We start from the raw sequence: 17,746 nt of genomic DNA on the forward strand, positions 1-17,746 counted from the left end.
GAACCCAAGAAAGTGAAATCTCTCACTGCCTCCATTTCTTCCCCTTCTATTTGCCAGGAGGTGATGGGACCAGTGGCCGTGATCTTAGTTTTTTTGATGTTGAGCTTCAGACCATATTTTGCGCTTTCCTCTTTCACCCTCATTAAAAGGTTCTTTAATTCCTGCTCACTTTCTGCCATCAAGGTTGTATCATCAGCATATCTGAGGTTGTTGATATTTCTTCCGGCAATCTTAATTCCATTCTTAGATTAGCCATTGTTCTTAGATTTTGTGTTTACTGCGTATCTCGGAGAGCAACACAGACTTCCTCACTGCTGCCCTTCTGCATTTTTGATTTCAGGATTCCCTTCTCTCTGACACTGTCCAAACTAGCTGCAGCTTCCTGGTTCACGGTACATTTTTAAGCTGGCCCTTTGTAGTGAACAACATGCCTCTTCTTGCATAAGGGAGAGAATTTCCTCTCCTCCCTTCCCCCAAACAATCTAAAATAGTTTGCGATGAAATTTGAGTTCAACTCTAGCGGAGCCTAGCTGTGTATTCTCAAGTGGGTGTACTTCTGAGAAACTGGCTACAGGAATGTACCTACTTATTCATGCCTCTGGTATTTTTCCTTTAATGTAAGTAAACCCTGGAGGACTGCAAATGTAAAGGCTAAACTATAGCTGTGACATTGTTAAATGCATTTAGCCCTTGCGTGCATGCATTTAGTTTTGTTAGAAAAAAGTTGGTATGGAGGGCAGAAGGTGAACTGGATAGAGACTGTGCTGTGTGTGTTTGTGTGTATAGAGGGGTTAAAAATCAAACCATCGTAGTTGGAAGCAACTGGGAGGGTCATCTAGTCGAACCCCCTGCAATGCAGGAATATTTTGCCCAATACAGGACTTGAACCCATGACCCTGAAAATAAGAGTCTCATGCTCTACCAACTGAACTATCCCAGCATGTCTCATCTGTCCTGGAGCCCTGTGCTTTGAATTCTCACTGGTGCGGGGGGATCACACAATGGTGTCGTATTTAGTTCAGTTTAGCAGCAGCAACATAGCAGGATCGGGATTGTTGATTTGTTAATGTTGTTGATGATTGTGCAAATCACCATTCAGAGTCAACACTTCCTAGTGCAGAGTCCTGCGAACAAGCCACAAGTTGACTTACGCTGACCATTTCGTCCCTATGATACAAGCTACTCTATGTCAGAATGGATATGCACACTTTGAATATTGAGCTCTCTCTTTGTTTTTTTAGATGAAGAACTGTTAATTGACAGAGTGCCATTTGCTGGTATGATCAACCCGGAAGATCGTTGGAAAGCGCTGCAGTTGAATGGCCATGTTGTTCACTTTGAAGCACAAATACGAGTTAAATGTGATGAAAACTACTATGGCCCCCAGTGCAATAAATTTTGTGGCCCTCGTGATGACTTTGTGGGCCACTACACCTGTGACCAAAATGGAAATAAAGCTTGTATGGAAGGCTGGATGGGTGACGAATGCAAACAAGGTACCACACTAATCATTCTTAAAACTGAATATTATGCTTGTATCTTAAAGTTCTTGATTCTTTGTTCATGATCTGATCATGCCACAGAACATTGTATAATAATGTTAAAAAGGCCCAAGTTTGCTGCATACAGAGTCAGACCACGGATTTCTCTAGACCAGCCTGGCGCCTTCCAGATGTTTTGGTCTGCATCTCCCATCAGTAGTGCCGGCTATGCTGACAGAAGTTGTAGTCCAAAACATCTGGAGGGTGCCTGGTTGGCAAAGTCTGAACTAGTTTACAATTGTCTTTCCCGATAATGACAGTCTTACATCGTTTTAAACTGGAAATGCCTGGAATGGATCCTGGGAAGGTCAGCATGCCCGCCATGTGCTCTTACACTGAACTACAAAGCAGAGATTAACTTCCATGTTCATTCAGTGTTCTCCACCAAATCTGCAACTCCTAGATAGGCATATAATCTCTGAGTTTTAGCTGCACACAGTCTTTCTCTTGAGTTCTTCGCATGCCTACCATCTGCCTTCATTAAGCCATTTATTAAATACAGTGGTACCTTGGTACTGGAACGGCTTGGCTCCCAAATGCCTCAAACCCGGAAGTGAGTGTTCCGGTTTGCGAACATTTTTCGGAAGCCGAACATCTGGTGCAGCTTCCGCTTGAGTGCAGGAAGCTCCTGCAGCCAATCGGAAGGCACGCTTTGGTTTCCGAACGTTTTGGAAGTCAAACAGGATTCCGGGACGGATTCTGTTTGACTTCCGAGGTACCACTGTATTTTTAATCTCGCCTTTCAATTTAAAAAATGCTCAAGGCAGCTTGCAAGGTAACTTCACTCGTCTTGGTGTACCAGCGATAATCACTTTTTATTTTTCACATACCCTGGTTGTAGCTGGGAGTTGTTGTTTTTATCCAAGGACATTCTCCTTTCAACATATTTCAGCCTCGGCTTTAACAACTTGAACATGTAAACTGATGATGATAATAATAATAATAATAATAATAATAATAATAATAATTTATTTATACCCCGCCACTCTGATGATGATCAAATGAGAGGCTGGACTGCTCTACAAGCTTAATCTGAGGAGCTTGTTCTAGTGCACAGGGGGCAACCTGAAGTCTCACTGTGGTACAGCAACTTAAGATGCTTATAGAATGGATTTTTGTGTAGACAGTTCGGGTTGATTTTTTTTTTTTAAGAGCTATGCATAATTTTAAAAGCTGCAGAGCTTCAATCTATGATAGTTCGTAGGAGTTCTTACATCATTGAATATGTATCTTTCCAGAATTAGAAAGTGTTCTTGGCTGTATAAGAACAGAGATAAATGCCACTTTAGACATGAAACTCCTGTAGAGGAACAGGAAGCACAAGTGTGTTGTGCTTCCTTTCCTTCTGCACTTCTTGTCGTGTCTGAAATAGAACTTCTGCATCTCTCCTGCCTGGAGAAAACAGCTTTCATATTCAGGAGATACTGAGAAGTAGTTAAAATGCTTGATAGTTGTGTTATTGAGGTTTGTTTCATGAAGAAAATGCAATGTTCAAAATGAATCCATTTAACTAAACTTTCTAAAGTGTTGGCTTTCACTGATGTTTAACCCTCTTTCTGTTGATAGCGGTATGCAAACAAGGATGTAATTTAGTCCATGGGGGCTGCACTGTACCTGGGGAATGCAAGTAAGTATATATGCAGATTTTGGTTTTTTTTTGGGGGGGGGTATTTTTTTAAATCTTACGCTCTTGTGAGAAAGATGCAGTGGTAAGCAAACCTTCTAGATTTGATACATGGGTCTGGTTCACACACAACTCCAAGCCATGGATTGTTAAAACAGCCATAAGATGTTCAGCCCATGGCTTGTTTCATGAATGCTTGGTTTGTTTTCCAGATATTCTAGCCTTGTCCCATTGTAGCTTAATGGATTTCTGGCATATAATGTCAGGCTAATTCAAGCTTCAAAAACAGACAGACTATGGCCTCAGGTTATGGTTTGTTAGTAGTACACAGGCCATATTTAAGTTGCTGATAAAACTTAAAAATTTGGATGATAAAACAAGCCATAGTGTAATAAACAATGGTTGGCCTTAACATGCAAACCAGGCTTGCATGTTAAGGTTGATCTTTTTATTTCAGATATGTTACATCCTGCTTTTTAATTTGACCCTAGATTTCCAAAACTGGTGCTTTAAAAAAAAATGCATATAGCAGCAAGCCAAAAGACTGTTTTTATTTTATAGTTGAAATAATCTGAGAGGTGTGATAATTATTTTGGTCTCCTTTTTTCATTTTTCATTTTCCTTGTTCTGGAAAGTACGGGAGCCTGTCTCCAAGAACAGGCAACTCTGAACCCTAGTGCTCACATTTCTAGCAAGCAAAGTGACTGTCTCCATGATCAGCTGAATGTGTGTGGCAGGAGAGCCTGTGTATTACAGTAACATACTGAATTACATTTGTTTGCTTAAATGTGTTCAGTTACATGGAGTTCTTATTACTGACTGTTGGCAGCTGAAAACGGGCTAGTGCCATTACACTAACTGTTTAGTGTAATGACACTAGCCTGCTTTGAGCTTCCAGCACAAAACTACATACCTCCTTAGGGTAGTTAGTCTGAGTTGACTAATGGCGATTAGGATTTTGTGACCCGACCAGAAGATGCCAAGGATAGAACATGGACTTTCTGTACACAGTAGGTGCTCAACTACTGAATTACAGCCTTGTACCAGCATCGTATATAGTCTTGCATGTCATTAAAGGTTTGTCCACACTTCCACTTGTTCCGTGCTTTGTAGGCACAAGCCCAGGCGGTTTCCCCCTTGCAGGGAAAACCTGCTCTTTAGTGCTAAATCAGAGCAAACGTCAATCCGTAGGAAACAGGAATTGCCATGGCAAGAGGAAATGTGGATAAGCCCTAACTCGATAGCGGTGGCGGTGGTATGTTTTGAACTGGGTGTGTGTTTACTCCTTCCTATGATGCAGTTGGCTTCTGAAATTAAGATAGGCACACACATCTCCACTAGTCCTTTCCTGTCTTAAATGTTTTGCCTAAATTTTCCAGTGCAAGCATATGTGCAGGAGTTTGCTTTCATTAGGCTGATGGCTGTGGTAGTTCTTTAAAAAATATATAATATGCATCGGATGCAGTTGTGTACTTTGCAGGTCCACCAGCGGTGTGGACTATTTCTTAGTTTTTTCTCGTTTAGCCTCCCTCCTATTGATTCCATTATGGCTCTTATTTTACGCTAGAGATGGGGACTCTGTGGCCCTCCAGATGATGTTGAACTCCAGCTCCCATTGAGATCCACCATCATGGCCAGTGGTCGGGGAAGATGGGAGTTGTAGTTCAGCCACATCTGGAGAGCTGCAGGGTCCCCCATCCCTGTTTTATGCTGAAGTGCCTCCTCTTCAGAAATCATTGGGTTCATTCTGCTTCTGAAATGTTTTGAATGGAAATGTGGTATATCCGTTCTGATCTTTGAATGGGGATGTTGAAGAATCCTGCTTAGTCAGAGCTCTTAAATGATTCCTAAGGGAACATTATGCCCCCCAAAAATCACCATATTATAAGTTAATTGTATGTTGAAGAAAGCTCTTGAATTCATAAATAGGTGGCTACGTCACACACATATATGCACCAAAGTTCAATTGTCTTTTACGACCACTGGCAAAATAGTTTGGGGCTTTTCAGAGGCAGAGGGAAGAACTGTTCTGTTCAGACATCCTTTTAATTTTCCCTGTGAACATTTTAATTTTTCAGCAGGTTCTGGGGATGTGTAGTAATTCCTGAACAATTTCACATACTGTACAGAAATGAAATTAAGCTGTTCTAGCTTCTGTTCATGCTGAATATGACCAGACTTCCTGTTAGGCAGGAAACCTTCAATTTATCCTTCTTTTATAGATGTGACAACTAATCAGTTTGCTGTACATAACCTTTTGACTTGTAAACACTGTGTTCCTTTGGTTAGGCAATCATTTTTACTGGTACAACATTGTAATATGAAGCTAAGCCTTTTCTTGCAATAGGATCGTGTGCAGTAGCAAAATTTGGTAGCTGCCAAGGGCCCATTGGTGCTGATGCCTTCTCTGGATTGGACCTTCCACCCCCACATCCAAGTTTGGTTTGTGAGTTGCCTGTGATTTTAAATTTCCCACAATGCCCACAAGCTGTGCTACGTTGGGGAACTGTGAGAAATTTAAAATTGCAAGTGGCTCATGGCCTTCTGATTTTAGGAAGACAAAGCATCAGCCCCCTCAAAACCTGGAACCCCCATCCCAGAATGTACTGTAGGATGCCAGCTCTGTAGATGTTAATATTCAAAACTAGCTGCTTCTTAAAAGTTGTGATATATGTGCTTACTGCTTTCTTGAATAGCGTATAAGCCACGGGCAGCAATATGTGTTTTTACTTCCTTTTGATAATAGAACTAGGTTGAAAATATATAGTTACAAAGGCACTTGAGTTCTAGAAAGGTTCTGCATAGCTTGAAGTTTGCAACACACACACACACACATTGTACATGAAGTGTGCTTTTAGAACCGTGACATAATTCATGACATTGGCTCTGTTCAACCTTTGAAATTTGGGTAATTCATTTTTATCCTGCCTTGTGGCCATAAACACACATAGCTAAAAATCTGTAACAACAACAACATTCAGCTTAAAAATAAGCAGAGAATGCAATAATTGGATGAGAAATTGTATGATATTGAACCATATAGTCTATTCTCCATATTGTAAAAATGAGTTCCTGGTATGATTTTTGTCTCCTGTTCCCTGAAAGCTGTTGTTGTTTTGTTTTGTTTTGTTTTGCTTAAATGCATTTTTGTAAAGCAGCAGCATGTTTGGATAACAAGAACCCTTATTTAGCCAAATGCTTTCTAAATTAAAGTAATGTCATTAAACTGAACCAGTTCTGATGTTATGAAGCTAAAAAACCAGGGAGATAGTTGTTTCCACATCCCCCTCCTAATATATAAATTAGCATAGAAGTGGCCTGTTGTGGAACATTGTAGGATGTGTGACAGTATACCGAATCTGCTGTAGTGGTGTAGTAAACTGAAATATTCCACTTTAATTATATCCTGTCTCTTAATTTTCAGCTGTATTAATGTGTATCTTTATCCGCATTTCAGTTACATATTTCTGTGCCTAGCTTTCCATTATTTGAGTATGCAAATAATAATAGAAACGGTGGGCTGAGGCAGAGACAATAGCTTGGTCCAAATTACTTAACTGAGTTTATGGCTGACGTGAAATTTGAATCGAGGACTCTCTGCCCTATGGGAATATTTGCATAGTGGCTATTACTTGTTTTTGTTCTGGAACATCATTGTGAGAAGTATCCTTGAAGGCATTGAGGAGAGTGGGTGGATGGGGAGATAAACACAAATTCCCATTGCCCCTAACATCCTCTTGCATTATTTACAGATGTTTCCTTTCTGATGTGTGGGCAGAAAAAGGGTAGCAGGTGTGTGGGGGGGGGGGTCCTCCTGAGCAGTTTTGAAATTCTCTGCACGTTGGCGCCAGACCAGCAGTGCAAACTTCCAACCCTTTCCCCATTTAACTTTATACCTTAAAGATGTGTCTCAAATCTGCAAGGTTAATAGATTAAAAAAAGTGTGAAGGGTTTCTGGCATTTGCTTTGATAGCAAATTTAGATACTGACATGCACGCTGACAAAAGGGTTGTATAAAGGGATAGGAGGGGCAGCTCAAGCTTGTGTACGTTACTCCCCCTCCTTTTTTTATCTTCACAACAGCCCTGTGAGGTAGGCCGAGCTGGCAGTTTCTAGTTCAGACACCAAAATGGTGGAATTGCACTTACTTAGATTATTTTTGGCTTGTTATTTATCAGGGTTGGCAAACATTTTTTGGAAGGGGGTGTTTTGTGGTAAATATCAGGACTATGAAATCTTACAGTTAAAGCTAGAGGGGTTGGTTTTCTAGCTTTGTGCTTGTTTGTTTTCCTTTATATTAATGGCATCATATATCTGTGTTTCGTTTTTCCTCCTAGTAGCTCAGGGTCTCGTACATTGCCATATTCTCCCCCATTTTATCTTTGTAACTGTCCTGCGAGATAGGCTAGGCGAAGTTAATACATGTACGTCAGCATGTATTGCCAGGGTGGGGATTGTGGAGGTCCCGATCCGCACACAGCCTAACGGGCCTAGGAAATCCTGTTGGCATCCCTGAAACCAGTTCCCATAACTCATCTCCTGGTGTTGCAGCGGGCAACAGTTGGTTTCTTTCGAATTCTGGTGTTCCTGACACTACCGCTCTTGCAAGGCCTGTAGCAAGTTCAGGAAAATGGCTCCACATGCGCAATCAAACTGTCACAAGGGGCCGGGGATTGTCTCACAGGCCAGGTGGAATGGGGTTCCTGGCTTATCTTGGTGGTTTGAACCAAGAAGGTTAGGGACACTGGGAGAATATGGTGTTAAAAGAGCCTCTGCCTTACGCTTTGTTCGGAAGGGCAGAAACGGCAAGAACAAATTAATAGTGAGGGAGAGGCTGTTTTAGCACCCCATTCCCTCTGATCAATTGCCAAGGTTGCAGGTTTAGGTCCCCGTATGGGACAGCTGCATATTCCCACATTGCAGGGGTTTGAACTTGATGGCCCTCAGGGTCCTTTCCAACTCTATAATTCTATGATCTAGGGAGGGAAGTTGAGAGGGGAAGAGATATTCCATCTAGGGCTAAAAGGTAAAGGACCCCTGACAGTTAAGTCCAGTTGCGGACGACTCTGGGGTTGCGGCACTCATTTCGCTTTACTGGCCGAGAGAGCCGGCATTCGTCCGCAGACAGTTTTTCCGGGTCTAAGCGGACTAAGTGACTAAGCCGCTTCTGGCAAAACCAGAGCAGCGCACGTAAACGCCGTTTACCTTCCCACTGGAGCGGTACCTATTTATCTACTTGCACTTTGACGTGCTTTCGAACTGCTAGGTTGGCAGGAGCTGGGACAGAGCAAGGAGAGCTCACCCTGTCGCGGGGATTCGAACTGCCAACCTTCTCATCAGCAAACCCTAGGCTCAGTGGTGTAAATTCCTGAAATGAGGCCCTAGGTCTTCAGTTCCTGGGCGTAGAAACCTCACTAGGCATATTTGCCTGGCTTCCCTCCCTCCATTCACTTGCGCCAGTTCATCTTGCAGCTGAAGCCTTCAGCCTCAGCAGTCAAGAACATGCAGCTTCACTCTCCCCTTTCAGCAGTCTCTGTGGGAGGTTGCACTTTGGGAAAACCCGTGCTTTGTTGTTTAGGTTTATGAGGCACCCAATTATATGCCTGCCTGCCTCCCCCACCCACCCACATTTGAGGGAAACCTGCGCAAGGATCCCTTGCTGTTCTAGATTGTAGTCGCAAGGACGCATGCCGCACTAATACAGCAGGAGCTTTTGTCGTTTAAGCACCTAGCAACCCCTGTTTACCAAAACTCTTAATTATCCAAATGAACTCGCTGTCCCTTGAAACATGTTGATAGTGCAGCACAAAACCAACTAGATCTTTACAACTTGCATGGTAAGGGAGCATGGAAAATGTGAATACTGCAAGATAGCCACAGGCTTATTTATTTGGTTCCTGCAGAAATTCGGCAGTTAAACCATAAGCCTTTTCCATGTGCAGGTAGCTGGTTTGCATACAGGTAAACAAAATGAATGTAAATGAACCTCTCTCTGGTTTGCTTTGTTCTGATGAGTCTTTAGCTTTATACTGCCACCGGGTACGTTCCTGGTAACAATACTTGTTTCTTAAATGGAAAGACTGTTCCCCAAAGAAATGAGATTCCTCCACGACTCCTCCCATGTGGCTTCATAATGTTCCATTTGCCTTCCACATTTCAAAGCCAACTGTGCTTTGTGGGATAGACCCATGCAGTATTTTCTCATTCCATTCATGCAATCATTTCCAGTTTGCGGGGGGGGGGGAGGAGTGCTGTTGTTTACATACAGCCAACGCAGCGCTACCCCTGCACAAGAGGGGTGGCATTGGCAGACTTGCAGGAGGAGGAGTGTTTGGAAATCCCAGGAGAGGCACAGAAAAAACTTCAGGGTGAAAAGAGGGTTAAAAAAAAAACCAGGAAGAAAAACTTGAAGATACTTGTTTTGGGGTGTGTCAGGGAAAGAGGGACTACTCGGGAGGAGCAGGGAGAGAGAGAGGAGCAAGCTAGAGCTGGGAGGGAAGATAGCGATTCCTCCAGTGAAGGGGGGGTCACTGGGCTATAGAGAACAGCCACCCATAATCTCCACAGATTCATCTTCCTCCTCCAGCCCCTATCAGGAAATGTCTCCGGAAGAGAGAGATGCCAGGCCTGGGGATGACAGAGCAGAGACCCAGCACCGTCAGGCACAGACAGGAAGATGAGCCGAGGGGGGGTAGGAGGAGACGCAGACGTCATTTTAGGGTGCCGAGCCGTTGGTTGTGTTGGCGGGCGAGAGGAAGCCCGCCACTCCGAGAAACTGAAACTGACTGAGCAGTCATGGCTGCAGAGACTCTGTAATTCCATTATGGACAACAAATAGTTTTAGCTTACCTAAAGGCTTGCCGTTACTCATGAGCAACATCCAAGGGAAGGAGTAAATCCCTGACAGGGTGGTAGGAGGAAAAGAGAGAAAATGAGCTCCTGCTCATAGTCGCATGTTATCCAAGAGGCAGTGTGTTCATTGGGTCTTTTGTGGGGAGGGAGGCTGAAGCAGAAAGGGCAGTACAAGATGTGGTAGGGAGAGGCAAGCAAAGAAAGGAAAAACCCTGTAAGATAAAGGAAGGAGGAAGGGAAGAACATGGCACCATCCCTGACCACTGGTCCTGCTAGCTACGGATCATGGGAGTTGTAGGCCAAAAACATCTGGGGGGCCGAGGTTGAGGAAGGCTGCCCTATGGCAACCTCCCAAACTTGCGGTTTTAGTGCAAAAGGAGAAGGTGAGAAGAAATGAGAGGAGATGGGTAAAAATGCTTTGAGGAGCATGTGAGGAGGAAGAAAAACATGAAGCAGAAAGCCTTCTCTACTCAGATCCGTAAGATCGATACCTCCAGAACCAATAACTGTACTGTATATAGCTTGAGGAAAGCTGAACTACTTGCTACAAGACTGCTTCCATCTGCCTCCATTTTTTTTTTTTTTACTGCTCTGCCCTTGTACTCCTGTTTTGTGACTGGTTGGCCTAAGCCATTTTTAGGCCTCTCAAATGAGCCCTGGGGTTTGACTGTCTTGTAACTTATTGTAAGTAAGCAGGGACACTGCTGTAAGCTTAAAGAGCATTGTGAAGACAGATTAACTTTACAGTCATTGAAACTGATGGAATGTATTAAGCAATAAGTATGCTTGGGATTACAGAAAACCTGACACAGTCTGTTGAAATGCCATTGGAAGTAAATGGGGTTTGGGCATCATAATGGCAACTTGGGAGAGCTTTTCATTTTGTGCTATTTCTGGGCCTAAAAAAGGAATCACACATCTTGGTGCAAATAAGCTGCTCTTGGTTACGCCTAAAACAAATCCGCTTTGTCAGTTGTTTCTGCTGCAGTGGAGTTATATTTCTCTTATATATGGAAGTTCTTCTGGGCAGAAGTCCTTTATTCACCTGGGAACAGCCAGGTTGTTGTTTTTTAATCCTTGTAGAGTATGGCTAGCACATCACGAGATGCGCATTCTGACAGAGGGGAACACAATAATACTCCAGTATTCTGTTACATGTGGAACAATTAGCCTGCTTTAAATAATAAATGCAGTGCTCTGAATATGTGTATTATAGATAATTAAGCATCATGTTGCTAACATTTAACATGCACTTATGTCTAGGTGTAATTATGGTTGGCAAGGGCAGTTCTGCGATGAGTGTGTCCCCTACCCAGGCTGTGCTCATGGGAGTTGCAACGTTCCCTGGGAATGCAAATGTGAAACCAACTGGGGTGGTCTGCTCTGCAACAAAGGTACTGAACTTCCATTCATAGTAAAAAATTAAATCTCATTACTAACTAAGTAACCTGATATCGCATGTGCTCACTACAGAGAGCATCTGTCTTCTAACTCTCTGGCGGCACTTGCCTATTGCATTTAAGCAAGCAGGCAGGTTTTGCCATTTGCAAGCTTGCCCTTGCATGGTTTGCATGTCACGCTGTCCCTAACCATGGCTTAATATGAGCACGTGGGCTCCCAGAGAAGAGATGCATCCACTTCGCTCCTCCCCAGTTGTTTTGCTGCCACACCCAGCAGTGAACTAACCCATGATATGGCTTACTGTGTCATCCAGGCCCAGCTATGCGGTTTAGCTTTCTCCAGACAAGCCACAAGCTCCAACCAAGGTTGTCCCTATGGTTTACGTCTTGTGGATTGTCCAGAAAGCTAAACCACAAGCCTGAGTCAGGACATACTAAGCCCAAACCATGGCTTAGTTCTGTGTAGCACAGCACCAAAACAGCCAGGAAGGAGCAAAGCAGCTGTGATGTCCTCTCCTGGAACCTGCAAGCTCACCCTAAGCCATGGTTTGATTTAGTGCAATGTGCAAACCAGGCCAGTGTGAGTGTAATGCATTCATTCCTAAGAGATTTGCTTTATCTTGTCTTTACATCACAGATGTTGGTTGAGATGGCAATATACCCACTGACTGATACGAAGCCAAAATTAATTAAAGGGGGAAAGTGGGCACAGGTGTATGGGTGTTAAAGATACTCTGCCTGCCTCTACCCTTCTCTTGAAAGATCTCCACGTAGTAGTTCTGCATCTTCTTGTGTCAAATAACCCGACTCCACCTTCTCCCTCTGTCTAGATTTAAACTACTGCGGAAATCATCACCCATGTGTGAACGGTGGAACCTGCATGAATACGGAACCAGACGAATACAGCTGTGCTTGCCAAGATGGTTACTCTGGAAAGAACTGTGAAATTGGTACTGACAAAAACAATTGCATGTCTTTTTGTTGTTTGTTGTTCAACTTTCTAGGATGACAGGAATGTTCCAACATAAACCTTTCATGATTAAATGAAACATAGCTATTGGTGATTTTGTCATTATTTGTCACCCTTGAAGACTAATCTAAAATCAGTTTTCTTCAGATGGCTAAATACCAAACCTGTGTGCAGATTGATAAGACTTTGGGCCCCTTTAGATAGGAAGAAGCCTTGAAGAGCTTTGTTCCCTCCTGTTGTTCCTCGCCCCATCCCCAGTGCTTGTTTGAAGCAAACCACAGTTTGTTGTTTCATATGGATAGGCAAAGTAGGGTCAGAAGTAGGGAATCGCTACCCATGAGTCAGGAGAGCCTAGGAGTGCATGCACCAAAAGCTTCTGCTTATGCCAAACCAGGATTAGGAATCTGAGTAAGCCCTTTGTGTTGCGTAAGGAAGTTACAGTTCACGTACAGATAGCTTACAGAAGCAGACAAATTTCGGAGTCTAAAAGTATTCCAGAGAGAGCTTCCAGTAAACTTGGGAAGAGGGCAAAAGGCTCTTGTAAAGGAAGGACAATGCCTTCATTACATACTCGGAAATAAAAGTGTTTAAACATAGATTTGGGTACTGAGGTTAATTTTCTTTTCTTATTAGCTGAGCATGCTTGTGTATCGAATCCCTGTGCTAATGGTGGAGTTTGCCACGAAATTTCATCAGGCTTCAAGTGCCAGTGCCCAGCAGGATGGAGTGGACCAACGTGTGCTATTGGTAGGTAAAGCTTGGTTTCAGATGTATTTATGACATGTATGCACACATGAAACAAACTGATTATGCAAACGCCCCTCTTAGGTGCTTGTAACTATAGCAAATGAATGTTCAGTAAGTGAATTGAAATCGCACTTCCACTATGATACAATAACAGGTTTGTCACTTAATTAATAAAATCTTAGTTGTATGAGTTTGTCAGTCGATTGATTGAATCTGCATCTTTAGTCACAGCTTCTGCATCTTTAGTCATGCGTGCATGTATGTATAACAGGTGGCGCCATCTTAGAAATAGCATTTCTTTCATATTTGAGAAGGGCAGAGGCTACTTAAGATGTCAGCTGCCATTGTAGTTTTTAGATTTATTTATTTATTTGTAGTTGTCCAATTATTAGTGTCTTTCTTGGTCAGTCAGAAGCTTAATTGGTTGATGTAGCAGATTAATAGTTAATCGAGCATTGCACAGCACCTAATGAGTGTAAGTGCTTAGGAGCCTTGCTAACATGCTTATAATCAAAAATTTCCTGGCAAAGTAACTTTCACTTCTAGGAGCCTTTTATTCTTTTCCTTGTGGCCTCTGCAGATCATAACAACAGAACTCTCTTGAAAGTTGAGGCAAAAAGCAAACTCTTCGATTTCTTCATGCAGCAGCACATTTGCTAGGAGGTGGGGGAGGAGAGTGGTATATTTTTGGAGGTGGTGGGTAGCAAAATAATCAGCAGTGGCGAGTTGTGTTTTTCTGTTTCTGCTGAGAGCTTGCATCACTATTCCGTGACATAATACTTTGCTCTCAAAGGCATGTGGTGAGGAATTACTGATGAGAAGGATCAAACCCTCTTCTTTCAGCAAGGGTTCTGTAATAAATTTTTTGCTGCCCTGAGCATGGTTGTTATCCCAAATGTGACTCCTGGAAGCATAAGATGTGACAGGTATGCAGTTACGCTCTTAGCTTTATCACAGATCAGGGAACACCCTGTTCCTAAACCAGGCAAGAACTGCATCGCTTCCGTGTTTAACCACTACACAAACAAGGTGCTATAACCGGGTTAGCAGCTCCATTTGTTCAATTCCAATGGAAGCATCCAGAATCATTAACTAAACGGCAAGAGTGCCAAGCATCTTGTGTTGTGCTGCTTTGTACTCTCAGGCTTCTTCATCTTGCAGTTTTCTAAAAAACGTTTTTCTCATTTATAGCCAGCGTGGCAATTGATGTTGAATTAAATAGTGAACAAAAATAGGGACAAACGGAGGGTGTATTACAGGAGTTGTTCACCTTTTTTAGGATTGAAGTTGCTGAGCTTTTTAAAGGATTTTAATTTTACCCCAGGAAATAAACTGCCACCAGGGGCCGGATTAAGCCCCCAAACGGACTTTGGACATGATTAATACCACAAATTGTAAAGATATATTTACACTTAAGCAAATGGTTAGTGAATGAGAGCTGGTTGCCTTTCTTTTATAAAAAGAACCAGGGTTGTTCTTGCAATTCTCACGCTTAATATCGCGGAAGGAAGGTTTAAAACGTGTCTGCTTATGTGTTGCACCGCAGAGGAACTGCTTTAGGATCTTAAGAAGGGATGATCACTTGAGCACTTGAGCATAAACACATCAGAGCTTGAGTTGGTGATTTCCAAACAGTCCATGAGATTTGATAGCCTTTTCCTAAAGAGTTATGGTTATGCCCACATCGAAAACAACATGTATGGTTGTCTCAGACCATTCTTTTCCTCCCCAGATATTGATGAGTGTGCCTCTAACCCATGTGCTAGTGGTGGAACTTGTGTTGATCGCATTAATGGCTTTGAATGCATATGTCCACAGCAGTGGATTGGGGCAACCTGCCAGCTTGGTAAGTCAAGACCGTAAACTACTTTTGAAATTAGTCACGTTCATTATTGTAAGTACTGTATATTGTTGTCACTTTGTGCAAATGATTCCTTTGATGTTTTAGCTGCTTCTGAGTCGTTTTGTATAAATGCTTCCTTTGATTGTTTTAGCTACTTCTGAGTTAATCTTGTGAGAATCGGAGTGTGTGATGCTTTTAATGCCTCTGAGTGCAGGAACAGGCAATGTTGCATTCTGAAAAGCATCCTTCCCTCACTTGCTGCAAACTTGAGCAATGTATGAAATTGTCTTCAGCATGATAATAGTGGTGGACTTAACTCCTAGGGTGGCTAAAATTAGGGCATGCTTGCACTGTTCAGCTACTACACTTGGCTCCTGTTGCCTCGGGGCGTGTGCGCTTATCAACTGTTCCCTTATTCCTGCACGTTGCTTGACCCAAAATATTTTTTTCACTGTACTACATGCATGCCTCAGGGCTATGCAGAAGCATCTAAGCAGTCTCTGAAGATGAGTGGGCAGGCTAGACCTGTCTGTCACTCCTTGAGCGCAATCCACCGTTAAGCACTCGCCCAACCTGGGTTGTATTGTGCCAAAGGTCCATCAAACCACAAGGGAAATCACAGGAAATGGGCAAGGACAGCAGGGGACAAGTCAATGAATGCACAAGCAGAGGCCGCTGGACCCACACGTGGTAACCAACATGGCAGATTTCCAGAACGCGTGAACGATTTCAGTTTCATTCTTCCAATCTGCTGCATTTCCTACCACTTCTATACAAATTCCTAGGCATTGCCGATGCTGGTTATCATTTACATATTCTCCACACCTGGAAAAAAACCCTACGGTAGCCGTCATTTCTCACAGTTCCCCAAGCTAGTATTTATTATACTTTTGCTCAAAGACTTGGGGAGCTGGCCTGTTCAGATAACCTCTCTTAGCTGCAGAACTGGAGTTTAATAGAACCACAAAGTCTGAAGCTTATAATCGTTGGTGCTTGCCTTACAGGGAAAATTATGCAGCATGCATGTTGAAAATATCAGCAAACGTGTTTCACCGTGACATGTAGCTGATATTTTGGAGGCTCTGCTTTGGTGCAAGGGCAGTCTATTTCTGGGTTTGTTCTTCACTCCCTGCTTTTCTTTCTCTTCTTTCACAGATGCTAATGAGTGTGAAGGGAAACCCTGTCTTAATGCTCATTCTTGCAAAAATCTTATTGGTGGATATTACTGTGACTGCATTCCAGGATGGAAAGGAGTAAATTGTCACATCAGTCAGTATTTAATCTTGCGTATATATATATATAAATATATATCTGACCCTAAAAGAGCTTTTATTCATAGAATATATCAAAACATTCCTAATTTAAGACATCTTTAGAAATGATAAAGATATCTTTAAAGCCTTTCAAAGAACCATGTATGGTGACTCCCTTAGCAGATGTTTCCTTGCATCTAAAGCCTTAACGTTTGAGTTGTGGAATGAACTAACTTGGGGAGTAGCTTCAGTATTCTGGTCTTGGGAAGACTAACGTGACGTTTTTGCTTGAATATTGCCTGGTATTCAAACCTTCATCACCCATACCGCTTGTATTTCTTTGCCTCTGGAAGACTTCAGATTGCTTATTAAGAATGAACAGACGTTGCTAACTCATCTTCAGTCTATTCGTTGCAATTGAGTTCCAGTCTTCTTTTAATTTTTAATGCCATTCATATTTTATCCCTAGATATTAATGATTGTCATGGGCAGTGTCAAAATGGAGGAACTTGTAAGGTAAGATTAAATGCATTTGTTTTGTTTTGTTGTTTTGAGATGCTCTGGAGCTGCTGCTGCTACTTAAAATTCAACCTATGGCCCAGTTCACATGTTAACGTTAATCCAAGCTTCCCCAACCTCGGCCCTCCAGATGTTTTTGGCCTACAACTCCCATGATCCCTAGCTAGCAGGACCAGTGGTCAGGGATGATGGGAATTGCAGTCTCAAAATATCTGGAGGGCCCAAGGTTATTATTATTATTACTACTGTGAATGAGCAGGTATACGGGCTCCTGGAAAGAAAATTGCAGCTGCTTTGCTCCTCCAGTTCTGCTGCTGTGCTGAGTGAAGCCATGGTTTGGTTTGAAGTGTTGCCTTAACCCAGATTCATGGTTTCACTCTCCCAGACAAACCACAAAGCTATAACCAAGTTTTATATTATGTGCTTACAGTTCATGGTTTGCCTGGGAGATTTAAACCATGAGCCTGGGTTCACAGGACACACTAAGACAGGCACGGCCAAACTTGGCCCAACAGCTGTTTTGGGACTACAACTCCGACCATCCCTAGCTAACAGGTCCAGTGGCCAGGGATGATGGGAACTGTAGTCACAAAACAACTGGAGGGCCAAATTTGGCCATGCCTGCACTAAGACAACCCATAGTTTCACTCAGTGCAGCAGCAGGACAACTGGAGGAGGAGCTAAATGACCATGATCTCCCCTCTGGAAGCCCACACATTGGCTCATCTTTGCCAAGCCATGGTTTAGCTTAGCTCCACATCTGAATGAGGACACGGCTGAGCAGGTAACACTGGTTGTCAGACTTGGAACTGCTCCTCACCCTCCAGGTGTTGTTTCCTTGTAATTCCCCACTCTCCTCTTCTCCCCACCCTAACAGCTCCTCAGGAACAATTTGAGTGTTTGGGAGGTCTGTAATATATTTGAGCTGTTTTTCTCCTGGCAGCATTTAGCCTTGCATTGATTTATCACGTTAAATGTGACAATATATTTTTCCTTG

The 17,746-nt window shown here is 42.8% G+C and overlaps 1 protein-coding gene across 2 annotated transcripts in view; it reads left to right on the top strand.

Annotated features, from left to right (window-relative positions):
* JAG2 (jagged canonical Notch ligand 2) overlaps positions 1-17,746 on the top strand; it is a 92,384-nt gene that overhangs the window by 47,912 nt on the left and 26,726 nt on the right. Inside the window, exons 4-11 of one of the 2 annotated variants that reach the window (XM_033138385.1) lie at positions 1,242-1,496; positions 3,108-3,168; positions 11,281-11,411; positions 12,248-12,367; positions 13,021-13,134; positions 14,867-14,980; positions 16,133-16,246; positions 16,700-16,746. In XM_033138385.1, the coding sequence (XP_032994276.1) occupies positions 1,242-1,496; positions 3,108-3,168; positions 11,281-11,411; positions 12,248-12,367; positions 13,021-13,134; positions 14,867-14,980; positions 16,133-16,246; positions 16,700-16,746 (956 nt within the window). The remainder of the gene's footprint in view (positions 1-1,241; positions 1,497-3,107; positions 3,169-11,280; positions 11,412-12,247; positions 12,368-13,020; positions 13,135-14,866; positions 14,981-16,132; positions 16,247-16,699; positions 16,747-17,746) is intronic. The other variant, XM_033138413.1, reaches the window with a different exon arrangement.

Source organism: Lacerta agilis, chromosome 1 (assembly GCF_009819535.1).
Source record: "Lacerta agilis isolate rLacAgi1 chromosome 1, rLacAgi1.pri, whole genome shotgun sequence".
Lineage (NCBI taxonomy): Eukaryota > Metazoa > Chordata > Lepidosauria > Squamata > Lacertidae > Lacerta > Lacerta agilis.